This window comes from Alternaria atra (assembly GCF_907166805.1).
Source record: "Alternaria atra isolate CS162 genome assembly, contig: 22, whole genome shotgun sequence".
Lineage (NCBI taxonomy): Eukaryota > Fungi > Ascomycota > Dothideomycetes > Pleosporales > Pleosporaceae > Alternaria > Alternaria atra.
Genome location: NW_025091320.1, coordinates 1,727,259 through 1,748,167, shown reverse-complemented (window position 1 = coordinate 1,748,167; position 20,909 = coordinate 1,727,259). Strand labels below are relative to the sequence as shown.

The 20,909-nt window shown below is 52.9% G+C and overlaps 7 protein-coding genes across 7 annotated transcripts; 3 read left to right on the top strand and 4 right to left on the bottom strand.

The window, feature by feature from the left end:
* Positions 1–78: 78 nt before the first annotated feature.
* ALTATR162_LOCUS3354 (uncharacterized protein) lies at positions 79–1,412 on the top strand (the record flags this gene model as incomplete). The annotated part of the gene is made up of 2 exons (XM_043310960.1): positions 79–890; positions 944–1,412. 2 exons carry the CDS (start codon positions 79–81, stop codon positions 1,410–1,412), a joined length of 1,281 nt encoding a protein of 426 aa, XP_043166895.1.
* Positions 1,413–2,967: 1,555 nt separating this feature from the next.
* On the top strand, positions 2,968–9,220 carry ALTATR162_LOCUS3353 (uncharacterized protein; the record flags this gene model as incomplete). Its single annotated transcript, XM_043310959.1, has 6 exons — positions 2,968–3,537; positions 3,601–4,768; positions 4,820–5,107; positions 5,827–6,204; positions 6,268–7,958; positions 8,009–9,220. The coding sequence occupies 6 exons, from the start codon at positions 2,968–2,970 to the stop codon at positions 9,218–9,220; spliced, it is 5,307 nt and encodes a 1,768-aa protein (XP_043166894.1).
* Positions 9,221–9,406: 186 nt separating this feature from the next.
* ALTATR162_LOCUS3352 (uncharacterized protein) lies at positions 9,407–10,007 on the bottom strand (the record flags this gene model as incomplete). Its single annotated transcript, XM_043310958.1, has 2 exons — positions 9,407–9,713; positions 9,772–10,007. 2 exons carry the CDS (start codon positions 10,005–10,007, stop codon positions 9,407–9,409), a joined length of 543 nt encoding a protein of 180 aa, XP_043166893.1.
* An 813-nt stretch (positions 10,008–10,820) lies between these two features.
* On the bottom strand, positions 10,821–11,714 carry ALTATR162_LOCUS3351 (uncharacterized protein; the record flags this gene model as incomplete). Its single annotated transcript, XM_043310957.1, has 2 exons — positions 10,821–11,504; positions 11,574–11,714. 2 exons carry the CDS (start codon positions 11,712–11,714, stop codon positions 10,821–10,823), a joined length of 825 nt encoding a protein of 274 aa, XP_043166892.1.
* A 535-nt stretch (positions 11,715–12,249) lies between these two features.
* Positions 12,250–14,595, bottom strand: ALTATR162_LOCUS3350 (uncharacterized protein; the record flags this gene model as incomplete). The annotated part of the gene is made up of 6 exons (XM_043310956.1): positions 12,250–12,276; positions 12,332–12,962; positions 13,009–13,344; positions 13,392–14,300; positions 14,354–14,468; positions 14,523–14,595. The coding sequence occupies 6 exons, from the start codon at positions 14,593–14,595 to the stop codon at positions 12,250–12,252; spliced, it is 2,091 nt and encodes a 696-aa protein (XP_043166891.1).
* Positions 14,596–15,266: 671 nt separating this feature from the next.
* Positions 15,267–17,201, top strand: ALTATR162_LOCUS3349 (uncharacterized protein; the record flags this gene model as incomplete). The annotated part of the gene is made up of 2 exons (XM_043310955.1): positions 15,267–16,932; positions 16,984–17,201. 2 exons carry the CDS (start codon positions 15,267–15,269, stop codon positions 17,199–17,201), a joined length of 1,884 nt encoding a protein of 627 aa, XP_043166890.1.
* Positions 17,202–19,010: 1,809 nt separating this feature from the next.
* ALTATR162_LOCUS3348 (uncharacterized protein) lies at positions 19,011–20,750 on the bottom strand (the record flags this gene model as incomplete). Its single annotated transcript, XM_043310954.1, has 1 exon — positions 19,011–20,750. The coding sequence occupies one exon, from the start codon at positions 20,748–20,750 to the stop codon at positions 19,011–19,013; it is 1,740 nt and encodes a 579-aa protein (XP_043166889.1).
* Positions 20,751–20,909: the final 159 nt, after the last annotated feature.

Genomic DNA, 20,909 nt, shown 5'->3' with positions numbered 1-20,909 from the left:
TTTGAGAATGATGAGCACCTCGGTTGCCCGATATTGTCATCTTCCTCCACCCTAGGAACCGCTATCCGGCACAACGACATGATCACTTCCTCACCCACAATATCGCAACCGCCCTCGCCAAACACGACTTTCCACACGCCTAGCTGCCGCCCGTACCATGCCTCGAGACGCACATCAGCATCCTCCAGCGCCCCCTCGCCCCGCTTTGCCGTGACCACGGTAGCCTCACGGCGATTCGACGCGCCGCCCACTCCAAAGCCCACCTTCTCGGCGCCTTCACCAGTGCCCACGTTTGCGCCCTCCCCCCAGGGTCGCAAGAGAAGCTATCGCGATAGCGCAACTCAGTACTCGCCGTCAGGGTTTCCGCCCACCTATCGGCCCCAGCCCATCAACAACACCAGCATCGATATCGACATTGATAACACCGCCGCACTTGACCAGGACCAGGACCAGGACCAAGACCAGGACCAAGAAGAAGCCGGCTCGACATCTTCGAGTGCTCCTGCAATTGCGCCTGCACCGCGGGGGGATACCTCCGCCGCGCCTGTCGTCACGGAGCCACCCGAGCCCCAAGTGCGGGTTTCTCCGCAGCCTGTCACACCCGCCTACAATGTACAATCCCAGGGTCGCCGCATGTCGCACGAGAGCGCGCATTCGCAAGTAGAGCCCGATGTGGTGCCAAAAGAGACAAGCACTGTTCTGCAGGTCCCGGCCTCGCCGGCGAAGAGAGCTAGACCGCAGGAACCGGACGTCAAGGTCATGCCCCTCCAGTACGAGACGTGTGATGTGAAAGATCTCGGTGTGCTCATCTCCGACATGCTCATGGAGCTGGTGCGGCTGAATGACGGCTATCCGCTGCGGGACGGGACACTCACAAGATTCCATTCGAGGTGCGTTGGTCCAAGACTGCCTGAACCAGTACTCGCTGACGATGACCCTATAGAGCCCCACCTGGCATCTCAGTACGCGACTACCTCTCGCGCCTTATAGTGCATGCCACACTGTCTCCGCCAATTCTCCTCTCCATGGTCTTCTACGTCGACAAGCTATGCGCCATGTACCCCGCCTTTACCATCAGCAGCCTTACGGTGCATCGCTTCCTAATAACTGCTGCTACGGTCGCGGCCAAGGGCCTTAGTGATAGCTTCTGGACCAACAGCCTGTATGCAAGGGTCGGCGGCGTCAGTGTCCGTGAACTGGCGTTACTGGAGCTCGAGTTTCTGCGGAGGCTCGAATGGCGCATCGTTCCAAAGCCAGAAGTACTCGTGGACTATTACAAAGGTCTGGTCGATCGCGGGACTGGATACGTCATAGAGAAAGAGCCGGAATCAGGACCGACTGTCAGCTCAACCCAGGTGCCTAATCCCGCTGGATCTGCGACAGGAATACACACCAATCAATCAGGCATATAATGACGGAAGCACACAATCGTTGAGCAGCCTCATGCCACAGTCCGGAGCCAACTCACGAAACTCTTCCACATGCCGTTAGCGGCTCTACTCTTGGGGCTCGCGTCGTTATTAAGAGTTCGCGGAGACGACATTGTGGGCTATCTTATCTATTCCCAACACCAAGCTACACCGTGGCCGCCTTTGTGTGGAAGGCTCAAAGGACGACTAGCTAAATGATGATGAGCTGGCCAACCTGACTCGGCAGGGGAGTTATCTATCTTCCAGAAAGTCTCCGCCAACGAGGGGCCTCTTTGAGCTGCCGGAGGCACATCACTCCATCTCAGCCTCGTGCCATCAACGACCACAGTCATAGGCAGATATCCAGTATGCCCCCCCATCACGGTTCGTTCGCTGCGGCTCACATGACAGCTGCCAACTGCGGTTCCAAAGTGACGGGGCAGTTTGTATTGAAGCAGGACATAGCGTTTGTGTGATTGCTTGTCCGATAAACGATCGAGCGTAGAATGCATGAGACGGGTGTAGGAGTTGAGCAGCAATTCTATTATTTTGGTAGTACCAGTAGAATCAAATATTCAGATTCCCATCAAAATGCGTGGTGCTGTCCCGTGAAGAGCATTTTGGCGAGTGCATCACGGTTAAGCCGCTAAGAGCATGCATCGTGAGTAACGTGGACGAGTAAAATGCGGCTACTGGCATACCCCAGTCGTAAGACGCACGGCTGCCGAAAGAGTGAGGCTAACACTCCACCTCTATGGCGTATCCCTAGATACTATCGAGCACCATTGCTGTGATGACGGAGGCTTTTGCAAATGCCACGGCGCAAGGAGAGCCGAAGTATGGTATGCGCGACCTCTGTCAACAATGTCGGCTTAGTGACCCTGACCCAATAGTTGACATGATCTGAAACCATCTGTCCCTCAATCCCCACCCCCACTACACACTCCACGCGTCTGCCTTTACGAGATCACATCAGAGAGGTCGTGTGCCGGCGCTTACCCCGAGAACCTCGCGATCCAGACGTGATCTTCCCTCCGACCCGCGGTAGACGCGTCTTGCTCTCGAGACGGCGGCAGTAGCGCGACTATAGTACTATGAGAGTGAGTGCGTATATGTCACGAGAGCCTACGGGCACAAGCGACGGCTCTGTGCTTCTCCCCAGCTTTGGCTTCACGTCCGAGTCTTGTCTGAAACCATCGCACGTGCTCACGTTGCCCGTCGATAGTTCCGCCATGCTGCTTGATCATCTTACAATCGACAATCCACTGACTTGCACCAGAGTTCCAGGTAATCCTCCAACAAAGAGTGCTATGCGTAAGAGATGAACTCGGAATTCGCCCGCTGGGATGGTAGCAAACACCAGTACGACAGTCCATGGGGCGCGTCTCGCCCTGAAGCACCTCCAGCGCCGTGTGCCCTACCGTATGCCTTCGCCGAGCCTTTCCCACAACTCACGACCGGATTCCAGCAATTGCAGGTGGGAAAACATTCGAGAACGCGTACAACGCCCGTAGTCACTCGCACACACATAACTAGACATGGCTCGGAGCCAAACCCCATGCGACCGTTGTCTAGCGGAGGAGAAGCCCGCATGGCCCCTTACCAGAGCCTCTCTCCGCCTCATCGATCCGCATCGTATTCACAACCGACCCCTCTCGAAGACTTTCGCAAGTCAAGACGATGGCCACCCAAAGGATACAGATCGGAGGATGCGCTAGAGCCCGAGCAGGCGGATGAATTGATATGTGCTGGAGCGTCATCGTTCAAGGGGTATTGCGATGCGATAGCGAACGCACCAGCGGGCTACGATCGCTACTATGCGGTCATGGAGGCTGAGCATCAGAGTCGAACGGACCGCGCATCTTTCCAGCACGAGGCATACAGGGACATTTCGCTCAACATGACAGGTGCATCTGATAGCCAGTTTCCATGGCTGGCTCATGAGTACCCTTGTATGGCGTATGCGTTTGGGAAGAGTGCAGGGACTACAACACTCAACTATTGGGTCAGCAAGTGCGGAAGCAGTAATCCTCCTATGCAATTTGCCAGCGAGGTAAAGCCGCGGAAGATAAAGCTCCTCCAGATTTTGGACCGGTTACAGAACCTAGAGAGTGGCCTCGATGAAGATGTCAGTCCACAATTGTGCCCGGGGTGCTTTTGGTTCACATGGCCCTAACTTGTGGTTTCGCAGGATCCTGAGGAATTGTACCGCTACCTATACGGCACGCTCATCGAAGATTCGGAGCAATTTGACGAGGAACGCCGTCACGTTCGGATTGACCAGCAGATTACAGATTTAATTACCGTGTTGAGCAATCCCAAATGGATAGATTTCTCGCACCCAAAGAATCAGGTTGTAGCCAAGTTCTTTGATGCTCCCGATCAGCGCAAGAAGCAGGAGTTCTTTCACCAACTGCTACTCTCGGTGGAGCTCTACCTTCGGATACACTCTAAGCACCATTCGGAAAAGTCTAAGCGAAAGCTCATTCTGCAGCTTCCAGCCATCATTACCTGGGACCTGGCGGTGGCCCAGCGGTGGCTCGAAAACATGGAGATTACAAAGACGCGGATATCATCCACCCAGAGCACTTTCAGCTTCGATCTGAGGAGCAAAAGCAGACAGATTGAAGCATTGAGAACTTTTGCGGCGACGCTAAAGTGGCCAAACATGGATGAGGTCGAGTATGTCCTGGACGAACAGGACTTGAACGAGAAAGCGCTCGAGGATCGGTCCGCAGACGCCATGTCGTGGTTTTCAGGCATTATCCTGCCAGGCCGGACACTGCCCTGGCTTATCATGAACAGCTTAATAGACTGTGACAGGGATACTGGCGATACTCTCAAGTATCTGACCCATATGCATCCAGCGTCCGGTTTCCAATATCGAGCAAACACGTACTGGTCATCGCAGTCTATCGTTGGCAAGGTACTAGGCGCTGCGCGAGGAGTCAAACAGATTGCAGGTTGGATTGGACCATGCATTTACACTCCCGATCTCAAGCGGACGGAGTGTGTGAAGGTGAGACAACAAGAGTCCCCGGATCCTATGCTCGCCTCAATCGATGTAGAGTCTATGGATCAACGCACCAACCCCTTGGGCGCGCCAGACGACAGCTATCCCGTGGACGACTACGAAGTTCCTATGCCGGATACGGAAGACGTGACAGATCTCATACGGATGGAGAAGCTTCGCTTTATGCCTGTTAAAGAGCGATCAGAAGGGACCAGGCATACTGCTGGTCCTCCAATGGTCTTCGATGCCGCTATTTCGTTCGCGTGTGGTGGCGAGAGCTGGCCAATGAAGCTACGGTACAACGTCGACTTCATCAACGCCTTTCCTTGCCACCAAGGTCCTCATGGTACGCATCGAGCTCGCAGTGAACGATTGAATATATGCTAACCAGCCTCAGTACTATTCTACGATTTCAGCTACAAAGCCATCAAGATCGACGAAGGCCTCGTCGACATCCAAGACTGGGGCCACCAATCCGGTCGCACGCCCCGCCCCACCTCCTCCAAATCCTCACCTGGCAAGAAGGCTCTGGCGCTAATGAACGAGAAACAGAAGAGTGCTCACGAACAAGTTACGAATGTGCTTGTTATAGAGGCTCTGGGTGTTAGCGATAATGAGGTTTTCGCAAGAGCGTGGTGTGCACACCATGGACACAGCGCTATCGTCGCGAACATCAAGGAGACGTGTATGTCCTGTGCCATTCGTGAGGCGTATGCGGCGTGTGTGGCGGTCGTTATACTGACGGAGGGAGGTGTGGTGAAGGAGAATGACACTGAGGTTTATGGGTATGCGTGAAGAGTCGGAAGGGCCATTTGTGGTATGCATTTGCATCTTTCTGGGTCTGCTTCGGCGTCCCTTTGTATTGATGAACACGATTTTCCTTTGTCTTGGGTCTGGAGGGTGGCATGGGGAAGGGGCTCCGGGATGTGCTTCACGACTGTAACGGTACTCATGGGGCGCTAGTTTATGGTTACATATCATGTCTTATGAATTACATGCATTTACACTGTACGAAGAGTATGTCAGAAGAGTTCGCATGGGTGCATCTGGTGAAGGGGCAATCACGTGGTGATAATCGTTATCGCGGCTGCTCTGACGTTGCGCCAACGGAATCGAGCGCGGATATATGCATTGTCAATCTTCGCTCGCGACCACTCTACGAAGCATGACTGACTTTGCAAACTTCCCACCCCGGATGATAACTGCTTGAATACCGCAGCCTAAATGCCGCATTCACAGTGATACAAACTGCTGTTGCGCCTTCCTCCAACGATACTTCCAACTCTCCAACCCGTAGTTTCCCAGTGAAGCTTCCATTGCGCCGCCCGTCATTGCCACACACTTGTGCGCCCAGCACTGAACCTCTTCGCATGAGGCTGCACGACGACCGTTAATCTGCGCCAGCCGGTTGTAGCACACACCCATTACCAATTACCCGCTTGTTTTCCGTCTACGCCATGGGCCGGTCAACGATACCTCCGGCGCTCAACGAGCTCTCAAATCCTAGTACACCCGAAGCACAGGTCACAGCGCTTCAGAATCTCAAAAATGAGATAGTCGGGCATGAGCAGAGGAAAGAACTGGCAGTGACACATGGTGTTGTGAAACCACTGGCGGGTCTATTACGGGCGGAGGCTAGGAAGGGCGGGAAGAGAAGGAGGAACGTCACAAATGGACACGCCTCTGGGCTTTTCAACGAGTCGAGGAAGGGTATGGAGGGATGGACTACTGAGGATGAGTTGAGGTTTCAGGCCACGCTCGTCGTTGGCAGCCTCGCGAATGGTGAGTGCCCAATGCGAAAGCATACTGTGAGGGAGCATGTTGGCTGATATATGAGACATACAGGCGGACCAACATTTGTTGCCCCGCTTCTAGCAGGTCATGTACTCCCTCCGCTTCTTGAAGCGCTGCGACCCAGCGAGACGCCCTCGAAACTCGTAACCACGACTCTCAAGACCCTTAACCAGGTTGTCGACGCCGTCCACCAGGAGAAGCCTTGGCTCGACGTGTCCGACTCATCCTCACGGTCATCTCTCGCTTTCGCTGTCAACGAGTCCATATATACCAGATCTGTCATTGACAGCCTTGCTGAGATACTCGCGCAACCGGCAGGGACGATGAAGGCCAATCAGCAGATTGAGTCGACTATCCGGCTCATCATGAAGACATGTGTAGAGGACAATCAGAAGAAGATGCTGGTAGATGCAGGAATACTGGATCTTCTCGCTGACAAGCTCGCTGCTGTCGCTGCCTTAGACGATCGGATCCCCGCAACAGAGTGGAAGCAGTCGAATCGCGAGCAGCTTCCCCGTACCTGCTTGCCAGACATTCTGGAGGCTGTCTCGGCCATTATCAAGGACTCGCACTTCTATACCGCTCGTTTCCTCTACTCGCACTCAGTACAGCAGCTCTTCGGGTGGCCAAAGGAGCGCACAGCAGCATTGGACGGAAGCAACACATCACAAGCAGCATCATGGGACAAGCTAATCCCGCGAGTGCAGACAATGGCAAGCAAATCAGATCCGTACATCAAGCAATGGCCGGCTCTTGGTGCCTACGCCTCTATCACTGGAGATAGCTATTCCCGTTTACCGAGCATGGAGTCGCTGCAACAAACCTCAAGTAGAAGTGTCATCACTGACGAGTTTGAGTCACCGCTATTCATATGGCTCATGTACGTGGCCCGTCGAGGCGAAGGTCGAGAACGTCTTTCTGCTTGTTGGCTACTAGCGTTGCTGAAGAAATTTGGCGAACGATGGCCTCTCAATGACCCTTCCAAGACAACAAGGGAAAGGCACTTCTCGTATCTGATTATCCCGTTGGTCGAAAAGATGATTGAGGACTCCAGTCCGACATCAGAGCAAACCAAGAGGGCGAATACCCTAAGTCCTGCAGCAAGAGACGAATTGCGCTTTGTGTTGGAACGCTCACCAGTTGTGCTTGCTGAGCTCGTTGCTGGGAACAAGTCTCTTCAGACAGCGGCTGTTCATGCTCGGACCCTACCGACGCTTATTCAGATTCTCAAGAAGTCGTTTGACGTACCTGCCACATCCTCAAAGCCTCTATGGCAACCACGGTCTTCATCTAGCGAAGTAAAAGACCCAAGTATTGACCCCGCATCATCGACACTAGGTAGATCTGGACTTAGTGCGGACTTGTTGCATGCGTTCAGGTACCGAGAGAGCGTTCTCCTGGCTCTGGCGGCAATAGCAGGAGATCAAGATTCGTTGAGGAAGATGGTCATTGAAATGGGCGCCGCAACGCACATCATTGAAGCTCTGGTTCCATATCGCGAAAACAACGAGCAAGGGATATCCTCTTCAGCAAAGGATGGCAACCCTGATTCAGTACTGATTGCTGCCTGCAAAGTTACGCGATCACTCTCAAGGTCCGTCAGTGTGCTCAGGACTAGCTTGATCGATCACGGTGTCGCCCAGCCGGTTTTCGAGCTTTTGACACATCCCAACGTCAAGGTACAGATTGCTGCTACCGAGGTGATCACCAATCTGGTGCTTGATGTGTCACCAATGCGAACTGTAAGTACGATGTTGATTGCTTTGTGCTCTCAAGCTAATGTGGCTACTAGGAGATCCTCGAATCCGGGGTATTGAGAACGTTGTGTGAGCAATGTCGATCAGCAAACTTTGACCTTCGTTTCGGCAGCCTTTGGGCGCTCAAGCACTTATGCCTAGGGTTACCGCATGCTATGAAGATACAATGTCTCGAAGAGCTTGGTGTAGGCTGGCTGGTACAGGTACTCAATGGGGAGCCATCTAAGCCAGCCATGGGAACACCCAACGCAGCAGGGGAACAAGTCGATATCCTCAACGCCGTTGACGAGCCTCATATGGACGTGGATGACGATCCATCATCATCTGATGACGATGACGATGATGTCATGACCGAGAGCATAACATCTATGCGACGACACCAACGTCCTGGATCTCGATACACAAGTGCAACGAACATCCGAGATCGGTTACAGCAAATTAAGAATGATGAACAGGACCATCGGCTCAACGGTGAGCGTGACGACATACGTATACAAGAACAAGCGCTTGACTTCATCCGTAACTTCGTCTCTGAAGACAAAGCCTCCGGTGAGATGATCGATCATCTCCTCAAGACGTTTGGCCACAGCCGGTTCTTTGAAATCCTCGATGCTAAGATCCGACCAAAGAACTCTTCCTTATTCGCGTCATCATCGCAAACCCAGGCCAGTCCTAGTGCTCCCAGCTACTGGCCAAACAGCAGCCACCGTACACCCTTTTCTCCTTCCACGAATAACCCAGGGCAGACGAACTGGGCTACCTACCCTGCCACTGAACTCATTCTTGCTACAGTATATATCCTCGTACACCTTGCCAATGGTCGACCTCAACACCGCTCCCTCCTCATCTCACAGACTACGCTCATGCAACATGTTCTTCCTCTCTTCACACATCCTCGTCGCGATGTCCGTGTAGCTTGTTCATGGATGTTGCACAACCTCGTCTGGGTAGAAGATCATACCGACGAAGCTGCGACACGTGAACGCGCTATCAGTCTCCGCCAATTGGGTTTCGAGGAAGGCGCCAAGCAGCTGGGACGTGACGTGGACACCGATGTCAAGCAACGTGCTATTGTAAGTATTGAGCAATTTGACAAGTTGCTCAACGGTGGTAATAGTCATGTACGGGGTAGTGGCTTCGGCAGCCCCGGCGGATTCGGTAGTGGAGAGGGTGGTGTTAGTGGACTTGCAGGTATGGGTGGGCGCTTGTCAGCAATGCATGGTTGGAGACATGATTCTAGGGGTTGATTGATTAGTAAGAGTATGGTATGGTGGGGAGTATATGGTGGGTAATTCTTCTGGTACATTTTGGGCGTATGTTTATTCGGCCTTGGCCTATGTGTTATTTGTATGATTGGGATCGAGGAAACAAGGATATGGCATTACTTGTATGGAGAGAAATAACGACTATATGCATACCTCCACAACACCGGATTAGCAAGCAGACCAGAAGTGTATACCGATGTTGAACTTGCCACCCTCCTCATACTCGGACCCTACTACTGCTCCTTCAGCCTCTGTCCCCTCCAACGCCTGTTGAGCCGCCTTGATCAGCCCACCCACGAACGACTGTGTATCTGCCCTTTCCTCTGGCAGCTGAGCATATGCCTGATCGGCCGTGCTTGTCATCATCCACGCCATAGCCGCCTTACAGTCCCCACTCGTCACTTCCCCCGGGTCTTCTCCTCGCTCACGTCTAGCCTGCACGGCTGCGACCAGATACCCCATCGCGACCGGGTATCTACCCACGCCATGGCCACTCATTTTGCGTACTTCACGGGCGAATGGCCTCGGTGTACCTCTGCACTTTCTTATATCCACCAGAAGCCGAAATGCCGGGCCCTTGCTGGTGACCCTCGAGGGTGGCTTCGATGCGGTAAGCTACGCCAGAGTGAAGATATTTGTAGTCCAGGCGGACTTTCTCCTTGCGCTCAGAGTGCCATACAACGATGTTGTAAAGAGGACCGATCCTGTCATAGAGAGCTCCGCGGAGCACGGCGTAGATATCGTTACCATCCTTTCTAGTAGAGGCCATGGTGGCATAGTGGATGCCGGTATGAAGACGCATGGTGATGGTCTTGCTCACGCTGGTGACAAGGGGGTATTGGTACTCTATTGCGATGATGGTAATGTAGTAAAGTAGTTTGGTATTGATGGTACAAGAAGGAAAGTTGTAAGTAGTAGTTTATGTATACATGGTGTGTGCCAACAACCCTGGATCAGCTTCACCTCGAACGTATACTTCGCCCCTCACCTAGACGGCCACATAGAATGGGAATCAACAGCATTGTATGCATCACAGTAGGCTTTACAGGATTCAAAATCAAAAGGCTACCCTCAAGTCAGCTTCACCTTCACTTACGATTGGACGACTATTTTGTTAAGACAGTATTTACGTAGGCAAAACAAAAAACAAAAAACAAAAAAAAACAAAAAACTATGCGCGTGGAATAAGATAGTTGGACGCACTGTGCTCATTTCTTCTTTGAATCGAGCCGTAGTGTTCCCAGTATCTTTTGCTCGAGCCTGCTTGGTCTGCGGAGCACTGCTACATGGCTGACGAGACTCAGACTGGTGGTCTTTCTCAACTGCTTGGTTTTCCACTGTTCTTCAGTTGTTTTCCTCGCAGGCGGGATAATACTTGGTCTTTTGTCTCCAATCTGTCCCACTCTCAAATAAGATTACTCTTTAGATCCTATCTTCTATCTAGTGACATTACTTTGTTGTATTCTTCAATACTTGATTGGCGGCCCCATCGCATGCACAGAAGTGGCTGAGGCTTTACATGCTCTACTACAACCACCCCAGTCTAAGATGCAAATCGAGAAAAACGCTTTCGAGCCCTCGCTCAGCCTCTTGCCCTAGCCTTTAACCTCAGGGTCCCACTATCCTCTTCTCCATTATCTTTCATCAATTGTGTCTCAATCATCCTCCCAATATTCCCTCCGCCCTGCATGACACCCCCTCTCAGCAACTCCGTAATGACACGCCCTCTAATCACCGTCTCTTCAACCACACCCTCGACATTCTCAGGCCCTACACGCCCGTACCAGATGCCCGAACCTTTCAGTGCGTTACCTTCCATACTAGGAGGCAGATACATAATGACGTTTCCAGCGTACTTGTGGCCGCCGATATGACTTATCAGGCCTACATCAGCATCGATGTTCCTACGCTGGAACTCGGACTGAAACGAGGATTTCAACAAGGGCCCGAGGATGCCGCAGCGTTGGTCGCGGCCGCCGTGTCCGCAGATTAAGATCGTGGGTTTGGTGATGTTTTCCACCTTTGGTAGTTCTGTTGCTTTCGACTCGTCGCGAAGGAGGTTGGCCTTTTGCTCAGCGCTAAGACCATCATGCATGGAATGTAGCTTCCGGGCTTTCAAGTATGCGGTTGCAAAGTTTGAAAAGGCCTCAGGCGTATGTGGGATGTTTGGTATGCGTTTAAAACTGGGAAACAATAGAGCCGTTGTTGCGCCAGCCTTTTCACTCTTCTGCAACGAGGAAGCCGTGATGAGGACATTGGTAAATGGCTATGTAACGTAAGAAACGGGTCAGCTTTCCATATCTCAGAAGATGACTTTGGTGGGAAACAGACCTACATCAAACCCAGGACCGCCCTTCCCAATTACACCTTTGAGGCCTCTCACAAACTCTCCAGTTTCACCCTCTTCCTGCTCGATGTTGCTGACCCAGTCTCCTTTCCCCGTACAAAGTATGACCTGTTCAGAGTATGCCGCCATGGTATTCAGCAATGGCGTCTTGCGATCGATGTCTAGATCTGGAGGCGTTGCCGCGCATTCGCAGGTTGGTGACGGGCATGACGAGGTATAGGGTATCGCAGATTGAAAGCGCGCAGGGGTCGTAGAGTAGAAACGAAAGGCGCGCGGTATAGTAGCCCGAGAAAATCGAGTGAAAGACATGGCTGCCATGTTTCAATGCAAGATGGGGCAACAGGGAAATTGTCTGAAAGGATCGGAAAGCGTTCCGCGATGATGACGCGAGGACGCGAGGACGGACATAACGGAGTTCGGGGCTCGGAGAAGCAAGCTGCGCCCTAGGCGTATTAGATTGCCCGCGTCGACATGAACAAATTAAAGGTATAACAATGCACGTTGAAGAATACAAAGCTCAAAACTGGTGCGCAAATGTCTTCTATTATCTTATCGAGACATATGTCGTCATTCTTACTACACGACACCACCATCTTCTCACTGAGTGTGTCAACCCTTCAATTTAACCTCCAGCAACTTGTCTCCTAGCTATCTTTCGGACTTCTCACAAAGTGCTCTCGAGCGCAAGCACCTATCAGCCGGGTTAGCAAGCAGTTACAAATGCAGTCACTTGGAAATAGACTTACGATAGCAGTCCTGCTAGGAATGTACACCTGCAAGAAGTTCTTCCTCTCGTTCCACGCAAATGGCGTGGTGAAGAACCTCGTAGTCTCGTCAACGTTGCCATGTCCACCAAAAGCCTTGTTGTCGGTACTCAGAACAATACGATAGGTACCTTCCTGCTCAACACCAACACGGTAATCAGTGAAGCTCTCCTGAGGATGGAAGTTAAAGATCCACAGCAGTCCAGCACGCTCAAATACAATGACCTTGTCGCCCTCGTGTTTAAGACTGACGTAGGCTTGAGGCGAATGGAGCCATCCGTACTTCTCCTCTGTCCATTGCATCTTGCTGTCGAATTCGTTGAGAAACCTGTAGCGGAGGAGCTCGTCATCTGGAAGGTTGAACTGGCGGCGGGCGTAGTGGAAGCTGTTGTTGTTGCCTTCACGGGGGAAGTCGAGCCATTCAGGGTGGCCGAACTCGTTGCCTTCGAAGTTCAGGTAGCCCTCACCTCCCAGACCATGTGTGATCAGACGGATCAGCTTATGCAGGGACAAGCCTCGGTTGATGACGGGGGTCAGCTCCGAAAGAACCGACATGTTGGTGTACATTTGCGCGTCGCAAAGCCAGAAGAGCAGAGTCTTGTCTCCAACCAACCTGTGTAGTGTTAGTACTGATTATCAGACCCTAGATATCCACATACGCTTGGTCATGGCTCTCTGCATAGGCAATGGTCTTCTCGCCGTGCCTTCGGTTTGTCAAAGTGAAGACAAGAGCACCCATGTCCCAGTCAATATCCTGCTTCTCCTTCAACCACTTGATGTAGAGATCGGGTACAGCCATGGCCAATCTGTAGTCGAACCCTATTCCACCTAACGAGAGTGCTACGCAAAGACCAGGCATACCGGAAACGTCTTCCGCGATGGTGATGGAGTCGGGGTAGAGCTTGTGCAGTAGCTCGTTAGCGATCATAAGGTAGACTACTGCCTCCTCGTCGACCGAAGGACCGAAGTATTCGTGGTAACCGCCCGAGAAGCCCCTAATAGTGTTAACATTTGATACGAGGAGAGATAGTTGAGCACTCACGTTCCAATGCCGTGGTGGGTGTACAGCATGCTGGTGACTCCGTCGAAGCGGAAACCGTCGAAGTGGTACTCCTCCATCCAGAAGCGCAGGTTGCTGAGCAAGAAGCGCAGAACCTCGTGGTGACCGTAGTTGAACAGTCGGCTGTCCCACAGCTCGTGTCGTCCCTTGGCGCCCTCGTGGAAGTACAAATGGTCGCTGCCGTCGAACATGTTGAGACCGTCAAGCACGTTCTTAGATGCGTGGCTGTGTACCATGTCCAACAAGACGGTAATGCCCATTCCGTGCGCAGTGTCAATAAGCTCCTTCAGATCGTCTGGGAAGCCATAGCGGCTGCTTGCAGCGAAGAAGCTGTTGATCTGATATCCGAAACTCGCGTAGTACGCATGCTCCATAACGGCCATCAACTGTATAGTGTTGTATCCCAGGTGCTTGATGCGAGGTAGGATATTACGGGTGAACTCCTTGTAGGTCGCTACCTTGGGCTCGGGGGAGGAAATGCCAACGTGGGCTTCGTAGATGCGTGCGCTCTGGGGCTTGGGCGGCCGCTGGTTCTTCCAGACGTACTTCTGGGGAGGGTTCCAGAAGCGGGCATCGTATACGGGGGAGACGTTGAGGTCTTGGGTCACTCGGGTGATCCAGGCTGGGAGGCGTTCCTGGCGCGCATGGTCGTTGGGAACGACGAATGATACCTTGATCTTAGAGTCGTGGGGAATAGTAGGCTGACCGTTCTTGCCAGGCACCGTCACCTCGAAGACACCAAAGTCATTCTTGGTCATGGGCGTCGCATCGCGGTTCCAGTCGTTGAAGTCACCGATGAGGTAGGCGCGTAGGGCATTCGGGGCCCATTCGCGGTACACTACGTCGCCATTGGGCTGGACATTGAAGCCGAACTTCTCGTAACCCTGAGCGCTGTTAGCCACGCTGCTCTCGTCAAGGCATAGAGGAAGCTTGCCCGCGAGAACTTCTCCAAGCCGCCCTCGGTCTCTTCAATGGTCTGGATCCACTTCTGCGCTTTGGAAAAGCGGCTCTTGAGCGCGTCCTTGAAGGGCTCAAGGTAGCCATCCATCTGGATGATGCCTATGGGCAATTGGTCAGTCAAGGGATAGCAGCAATGGGGGCAGCAGGACGTACCAGTTCCATCATTTGGGACCTGCCCAGGTGTGTCGCTCAGGGTCGAGTTTGCTGAAGCCTTGTTGAGCTCCATGGTGTGGAATGGTAGCAGAGAGTAGGGATGAAGTTTGCTACCAGAGGATATGGTAGCGGTCAGATGCAGGTTTCACAGAGACAGCCTGCCAGATGAATTGCAGAGATGATCTCGAATTTGCGGGGTCCCTAACCCGATTGCTGAGCGCAGTGCTCAACCAAAAGTTCGTTGCCAACCCAACAATCAACGTCATAGCTCCGAGCACGCTGTAACGGGCATCGCGCCCACGCCACTTGTCCCAACAGCGGCATGTACGCTACGACTGGGGTGCGTGTCGGGAGGATTTGCGCTACAATTCATCGGATCTGCATCCGAATGTTGAGTGCGATGAGAGTAGACCCTGAAGGGCATCGCATGGTTTTGTAGGCTACCTTTGGGTAGTAGTAGCACCAGCGCGCGCGCGGTCGGCGGCAACGAGTCCCTTATCGGCATCGGAGCCATGGGGAGCTTCCCCCGCATCTTTGGCTCCAACGTGGGGAGCTCGCGGCGGCTCAACCACGGTTACTTCCAAGCCTCGAGCACAGCCGGCGCCATTGTGAGTTTATTAAAGCCCTCGTGATGCCCTCGATGCCCTCGATGCCCTCGATGCCCTCGATGCTCTCGATGCCCTCGATGCTCTCGATGCCCTCGTAAGTTTTGTAGTGTGAATCCCTCTGCGCTCCTCTTCCGCCATGATCCTGCCCAGGACCATCCAGAGGGCCCTCCCCGTTGCCGTCTCGTCCCAGGCCCGCGCGTCCTACCTCGCCCTCTATAGCATCTCGCGCCGCGCACCCTTGTCGCAGTCGCACACGCGCAAATCCTCCAGGTTCAACCGCTCCGACTTCAGCGGCCAGGGCTTCTCCTCCTTCTATGAGCCTGATCAGCCGACCCGGGGCCCGCTGGGCAACACCAGTAATGTAGGCGCTGGCCTCATCACGCCCAAGGTGCTGAGACAACATCTGGACCAGTTCGTCGTGGACCAGGACCGCGCAAAGATAGTCTTGAGCGTAGCCATCCACGAGCACCATCTCCGCATACAGGAGATCAAAAGGCAACACCATGAACAGGCTCGACTCGAGGCGCAGGCGCAGAGGAGAGCATCCGTATACAGACATCCTGTAGAAGGTAGCCCCAAATCTCATTTTGACCCAACCATTGATGATTTCACCAGTCATCCCCCGACCTTGCCGTGGCTGAGTAACAGAGCAGACGAGTTCCCGGGCCAGCAGTCCACCGTAGAACTGCATAGTCACAGTGACCCACTACCCTACAGCGAAGCACCTGCCCACAAACCAGCCTCGTCCACGTCCACAGATTCTGATGCCTTGCTCGACACCAGCGAGCACCAGCTGCAGATTGAAAAGTCTAATGTGCTCATACTCGGACCAACTGGTGTAGGAAAGACATTGATGTGCAAGACACTGGCAAAGACGCTGGGCCTGCCCATCTCCATGTCGGATTGCACTACCTTTACACAGGCTGGATATATTGGCGACGATGTGGAATCTTGTGTAGCCCGGCTGTTCTCCGCCGCCAACTATGACATCGACGCAACTGAACATGGCATCATCGTTCTGGATGAAATCGACAAGATCGCAGGGTCCAAGATGTCTTACGGCAAGGATGTTGGTGGTGAAGGTGTCCAGCAGGCCCTCCTCAAGATCATCGAGGGCACAACCGTACAAGTGCAGGCCAAGCCAGAAAAGAGCGCAAACAGGCCCAGTGGAATGCCTAGTGGTCCTCAACCCCCTGGGCCAGGCGGAAACAAAGGCGAAGTCTTCAACATTCGAACTGACAACATCCTCTTCATATGCACAGGCGCCTTCTCAAACCTACACAAGATCGTCTTGGACAGGAAGTCAAAGGGTAGTATGGGCTTTGGAGCGTCAATACGGACATCGAATGCGCATGCCGCTGCCGACGGTGTTATGCTCACAGGCGCTGAGGCAGAGTCCTTCAAGAAAGACTCGCCATTCTTCGTACCACCAAAGAACGACGTCCCTAATCCCTTTGGCGTCAGGCAGGTTCAACGACAGGAAAAGGTCAACGTACTCGACCATGTGCAGCCCGCAGATCTGCAGAAGTTTGGCATGATACCTGAACTCATAGGTAGAATACCTACAGTCTGCGCAGTGGCAGCCCTGGACGAAGAAGCTCTGGTCCGCGTTCTCACTGAACCCAAAGACAGTCTAATACGACAGGAAGAGCACAAGTCATATCTCAGAAACATCGAGTTGCGCTTTACAAACGGCGCGCTTCGTGAAATCGCACGCAAAGCGAGTAGGATGGGTACAGGCGCCCGCGGGTTGCGACACGTTGTCGACCAGCTGCTCTTGCAAGCCAAATATGAGACACCCGGTAAGTCACCTCCTCGCTTCTACAATAAATACAGATGACTAACGAAACCAGGCTCAAGCGTTAAACACATCCTCGTAACACAAGACGTAGCCCTCCTCAAACGCGCACCCCTGTACTTCCACCGCGGCCAATCCGCTGCCTTTGAAGCAGCCCACGCGCAAGAAGAAGAGCGATGGGAGGAAGAGCTCCGCAGCCAAGAAGATCCAACAATCGCCAGCGGCACCAGCAACTTTCAAGAATACAGGAAAGCTAGTGCTGCAGGCTTTTAGCCTACAAATGACCCACGGACCGCGCCACCAACCTACGGAAGCACCGCAGAATTTCGCGGAAGAACATGAGGGGGGTGTGCAGGCCTACTTTTCAGCCTGCTTGCGGTGGCCAGTGGGCGAGGGGGCGTGCCGTGCAAACTCGGATATATAAGTCCCGGCTTATACGCAAGCAAGCGCGGCCTCGGGCCGTTGCAGCTCTTCCGAGTGTGCATACCGGTCCCCTAGATCATGTCAGGACCTGGGTGCGATAGTACTCACTATCAATTCTGTCCGTTCCTAGTGCCGTGAAGGGTCACCACGACCCTGAACAAACGATTCACTTTCTTCTACTACGCAGAATGCTGCACAGGCCTGCCGCATTCCTGTTCTGCCCTTTTTTTTTTCATTAACTATATCTCGGGAGTCAGTCTGGTGTTTGGGAGTCTTTGCCTACGGTTTCGGTTTCGGCTCGTTCGGCTATTTGGGAAGGATTCGGATGAATTGAATGAATGTATGTTGGTTACACTACATATAGTTTTCCGTACGACAATGAAATAATGATCTGACTTTCGATGAGATTCTGCGCTGTAAATTACAAGAGCGCGATCATTCTGACTTGCATAAAACGCCACCTATTTCGAACAAAGGTTGTTTGGACGTCCATCCTTCCCATTCCATCCGTCCGTCCGAACATTGAATGGAAGGGGGGTAGGTAGGTCTAGGTCGCGGCATGCCTTGTTGCTATCGATGATCGGGAAACTTGGGGAGCTGTAATCTACCGTCATGATCGGGTACCTGCGGCGTCTGGGTCGTGGGCCCTGAGAGCGCATGCTGCTTGGCTTACCAGTTGCTCCTTATCGATGTGTGCGGTGCGCATCCCACGCCTTCCAATCTATCATATATTAACTTCCGTAGCTTAGCCGCTTTTGTCCCAACACTACGGCGTCGGATACGCTCCGCTGTAGAGGGCCGAGCAAATTGAACAAAGGCGATGCGAACATGCAATAGACGTTTGCTGTGGTAGGTAACTCCTGTTGCTAGTTGGTGATGAGGGTGTGAGGGGGGAGTACTCTCCTTAGTTCTTTCTTTGCTCCTCACAACATCCTACTCTGGCTATTTGAATCCATTGGCTCGGCTTGCTTCCGTCATGTTCGTGACGCTGCTGCATGGGGTGAGATGAAGTCAATATGCAAACTCTGGTTCTTGCGTCCAAGCAAACACTGTCGATGCTGTAGGTGGAGATTCTCAATCAACTCCTGCTGTTGGTCAAAGTCATACGCCTCACCGGAAATGTACCGGGTGTTCATTGTTCATGCAACGAGGCGGCGTTGATGAATATCTTGCAGATGTGTTGTGAGCTGGAATTAGCCAAGGTTAGACACATGTCATGAACTAGCAAGGTGTGATGTATAGCGCCTTCCAAGCCTTGTCTTGCCAAACATCATGCATTGAAGCTCGCAAGATTTGTCTGCTGACAGCAAAATGATTCATTGAGTCTGCTAGTCCTCGCGAGGGAACTAGCAGTGAGGAGAATTAATACAGGATTTGGTCTAGTAATTAAAGTTGTAGTAACCGAACAAAGTCTATGGCGGATCCGCCCCCAAGAACGACATTCGACAGCGAAGAAAAGTACAGATGAGATTTCATGTGGATCAAATGCTTTTTCCAGAAACCAAGTGGCCGAAGCCACAATTGTTTCATGCCAGAAAACCATCCACCCAGATCATCATCAAACGTCAATGTAAAGAACCCCCAAAACGCCACTCAAATGCCCGCTAAACATGGCACCGTGTTTGTAATCGTAATTCGTGCTTTCGTATCGTCAACATCTCATTCCTCAAAGTCTTCATACAACATGAATCCAGGCTGAGCGCGCATCTTCTTCGCGCCCCTGCCTTGATCCCAAGTTGGCGATGCTGGCCGAGAGGTGGCACGCGATGGCGGCTGTGACGAGTACATCTGTGGATACGACTGTTGTGTCGAGAATTGGAAGTTGTACGCTTGCGGGAAGCTATCCAAAGAATGAGGGCGGTGAAGCGCGTAGCCAGCCTGAGCTGACATTTGATCTGCTGTAGGACTGAGCATTGTTGGCGAGAAGTAGCTTTGACCGCGTTGGTGGGTGGCGTATTGTTGGGTTGGCGCGGGTGCAGGCATCGCAGTACCGTAGAAGCCCATACTAGCCTGGTTTGGAGCCTGAGTCGCAGGAGTGGGGTTCATCATCCGAGGGTACTGTGCTTCTCGTGGGAAAAACATGCTCTGTGAGTGGGGCAGTCCGGGAGCTTGTGGAACAATAGGTGTTGTGGGTAATGAGTACTGACTACTGCAGACAGTCGGAGAGTATTCGGACATGGGAACAGTGTACTGAAGCGACATGGAGTCATGTGGCCCAGTGGGAATGGTCAATGAGCTCAGGGCATCTGAGGGGCTTTCCTTGTTCTTGTGGTCGTCTGTGATTTGTACAATCTCAGAGATTTCCTGTGCGAGTACGTTTTCATTTGAGTCCTTGAAGGTGAAGATGACCCTGTAACCAACGGGTGATTTGTCTTCTTGGTGCCTGCAGTAGCATGTTATGCGCATGACGAACTCGACCTTCTTGGCATTGAGAGAGTAGTCGGGATTCTCGTTGTCCTGCCACCTCTTGAACTCCTTTTCGTTGATCATGATAATGCGGTCGTCCTCGTAGTTGGACCACTCCTTTTCATCGTCTGCCTCGCGCTTCTTCTTGCGGTTAAATCTCTTGGCCTCACGCTCTTTGCAGCCCTCGCAGATGATGACTGCACCGCCATTTTGGGGGTGACACCGGTCGTCTTTGGCGATGTCTGTGATGGCCACGCCACGTGGGCGCCTTGGGGTCGGTTCCTCGCCTCGGGCACGACGGAAGGCACGGTTCAGTCCCTCGGGCTTTTCCACAGCAGTTGCCAGAACGAGGGTAAGCTGTAATCGGGCAGTGCAGTTGTTCTTCTCGTTGGCTTCAACTTCTTCGGTGCTGGCCATCTGCTTTGGTTTGGCGAGGTTTTGACGAGGGAAGCGAATCCACTGGAAGTGCGGAGCGAGCGGGTCCATTGTCACGGTAGTCTTGATTTGAGTTTCGGCCCGGTTCTTGTTCTTGTCGAGAGCGATGAAGACTTTGGCTTGCTCGACGGCCTGCGGGATGTGGATCGCAGGCCAGCTGTCATTGGTAAGGGAATCATTGCATGTCTCGGGGGAGCTGGTCTGGCTCTGGTCCCGGTTGTATTCGCCGGGTGAATTGGCATTGCTAAAGATGAAGTTGTCGTGGGGTGAGGGTGTATTGGATGTAGGTGTAGACTGAGCAGTATTCACAAAACTGCTGAATTCGTCCTCGGTCTTGATGCATGGGTAGCCTTGGTTGGAGAATGAGGTCAGGTCTAGTGCCGAGTCCTGTTTCCTGCTCGACCGCTCGCTTGTGCCCTGTAGCACGCCACCAGCATCGTACGAGGGCGAGAAAGTGTTTGGATCAATGCGCATTTGCCAGAACGAGTCCGGGAAGTCGCCATGGTTTTCAAGATCCTGGGGATTGACAAAGGTGTTGAAGTTCTGCATCGTGTCCATGGTGGGCAGACGTCTCAGTAAGGAATTGTGGGCCAGAAGAGGGTCCCGCGGTCGATCAAGGTGTTAAACGAGAGTGGGCAGTGTGCAGGAGATGTGAGGACAGAGACAACCTGTGGGTCAAAGGAAGCGACAGTCTGGGACTATAAAGCTAGGAATGGG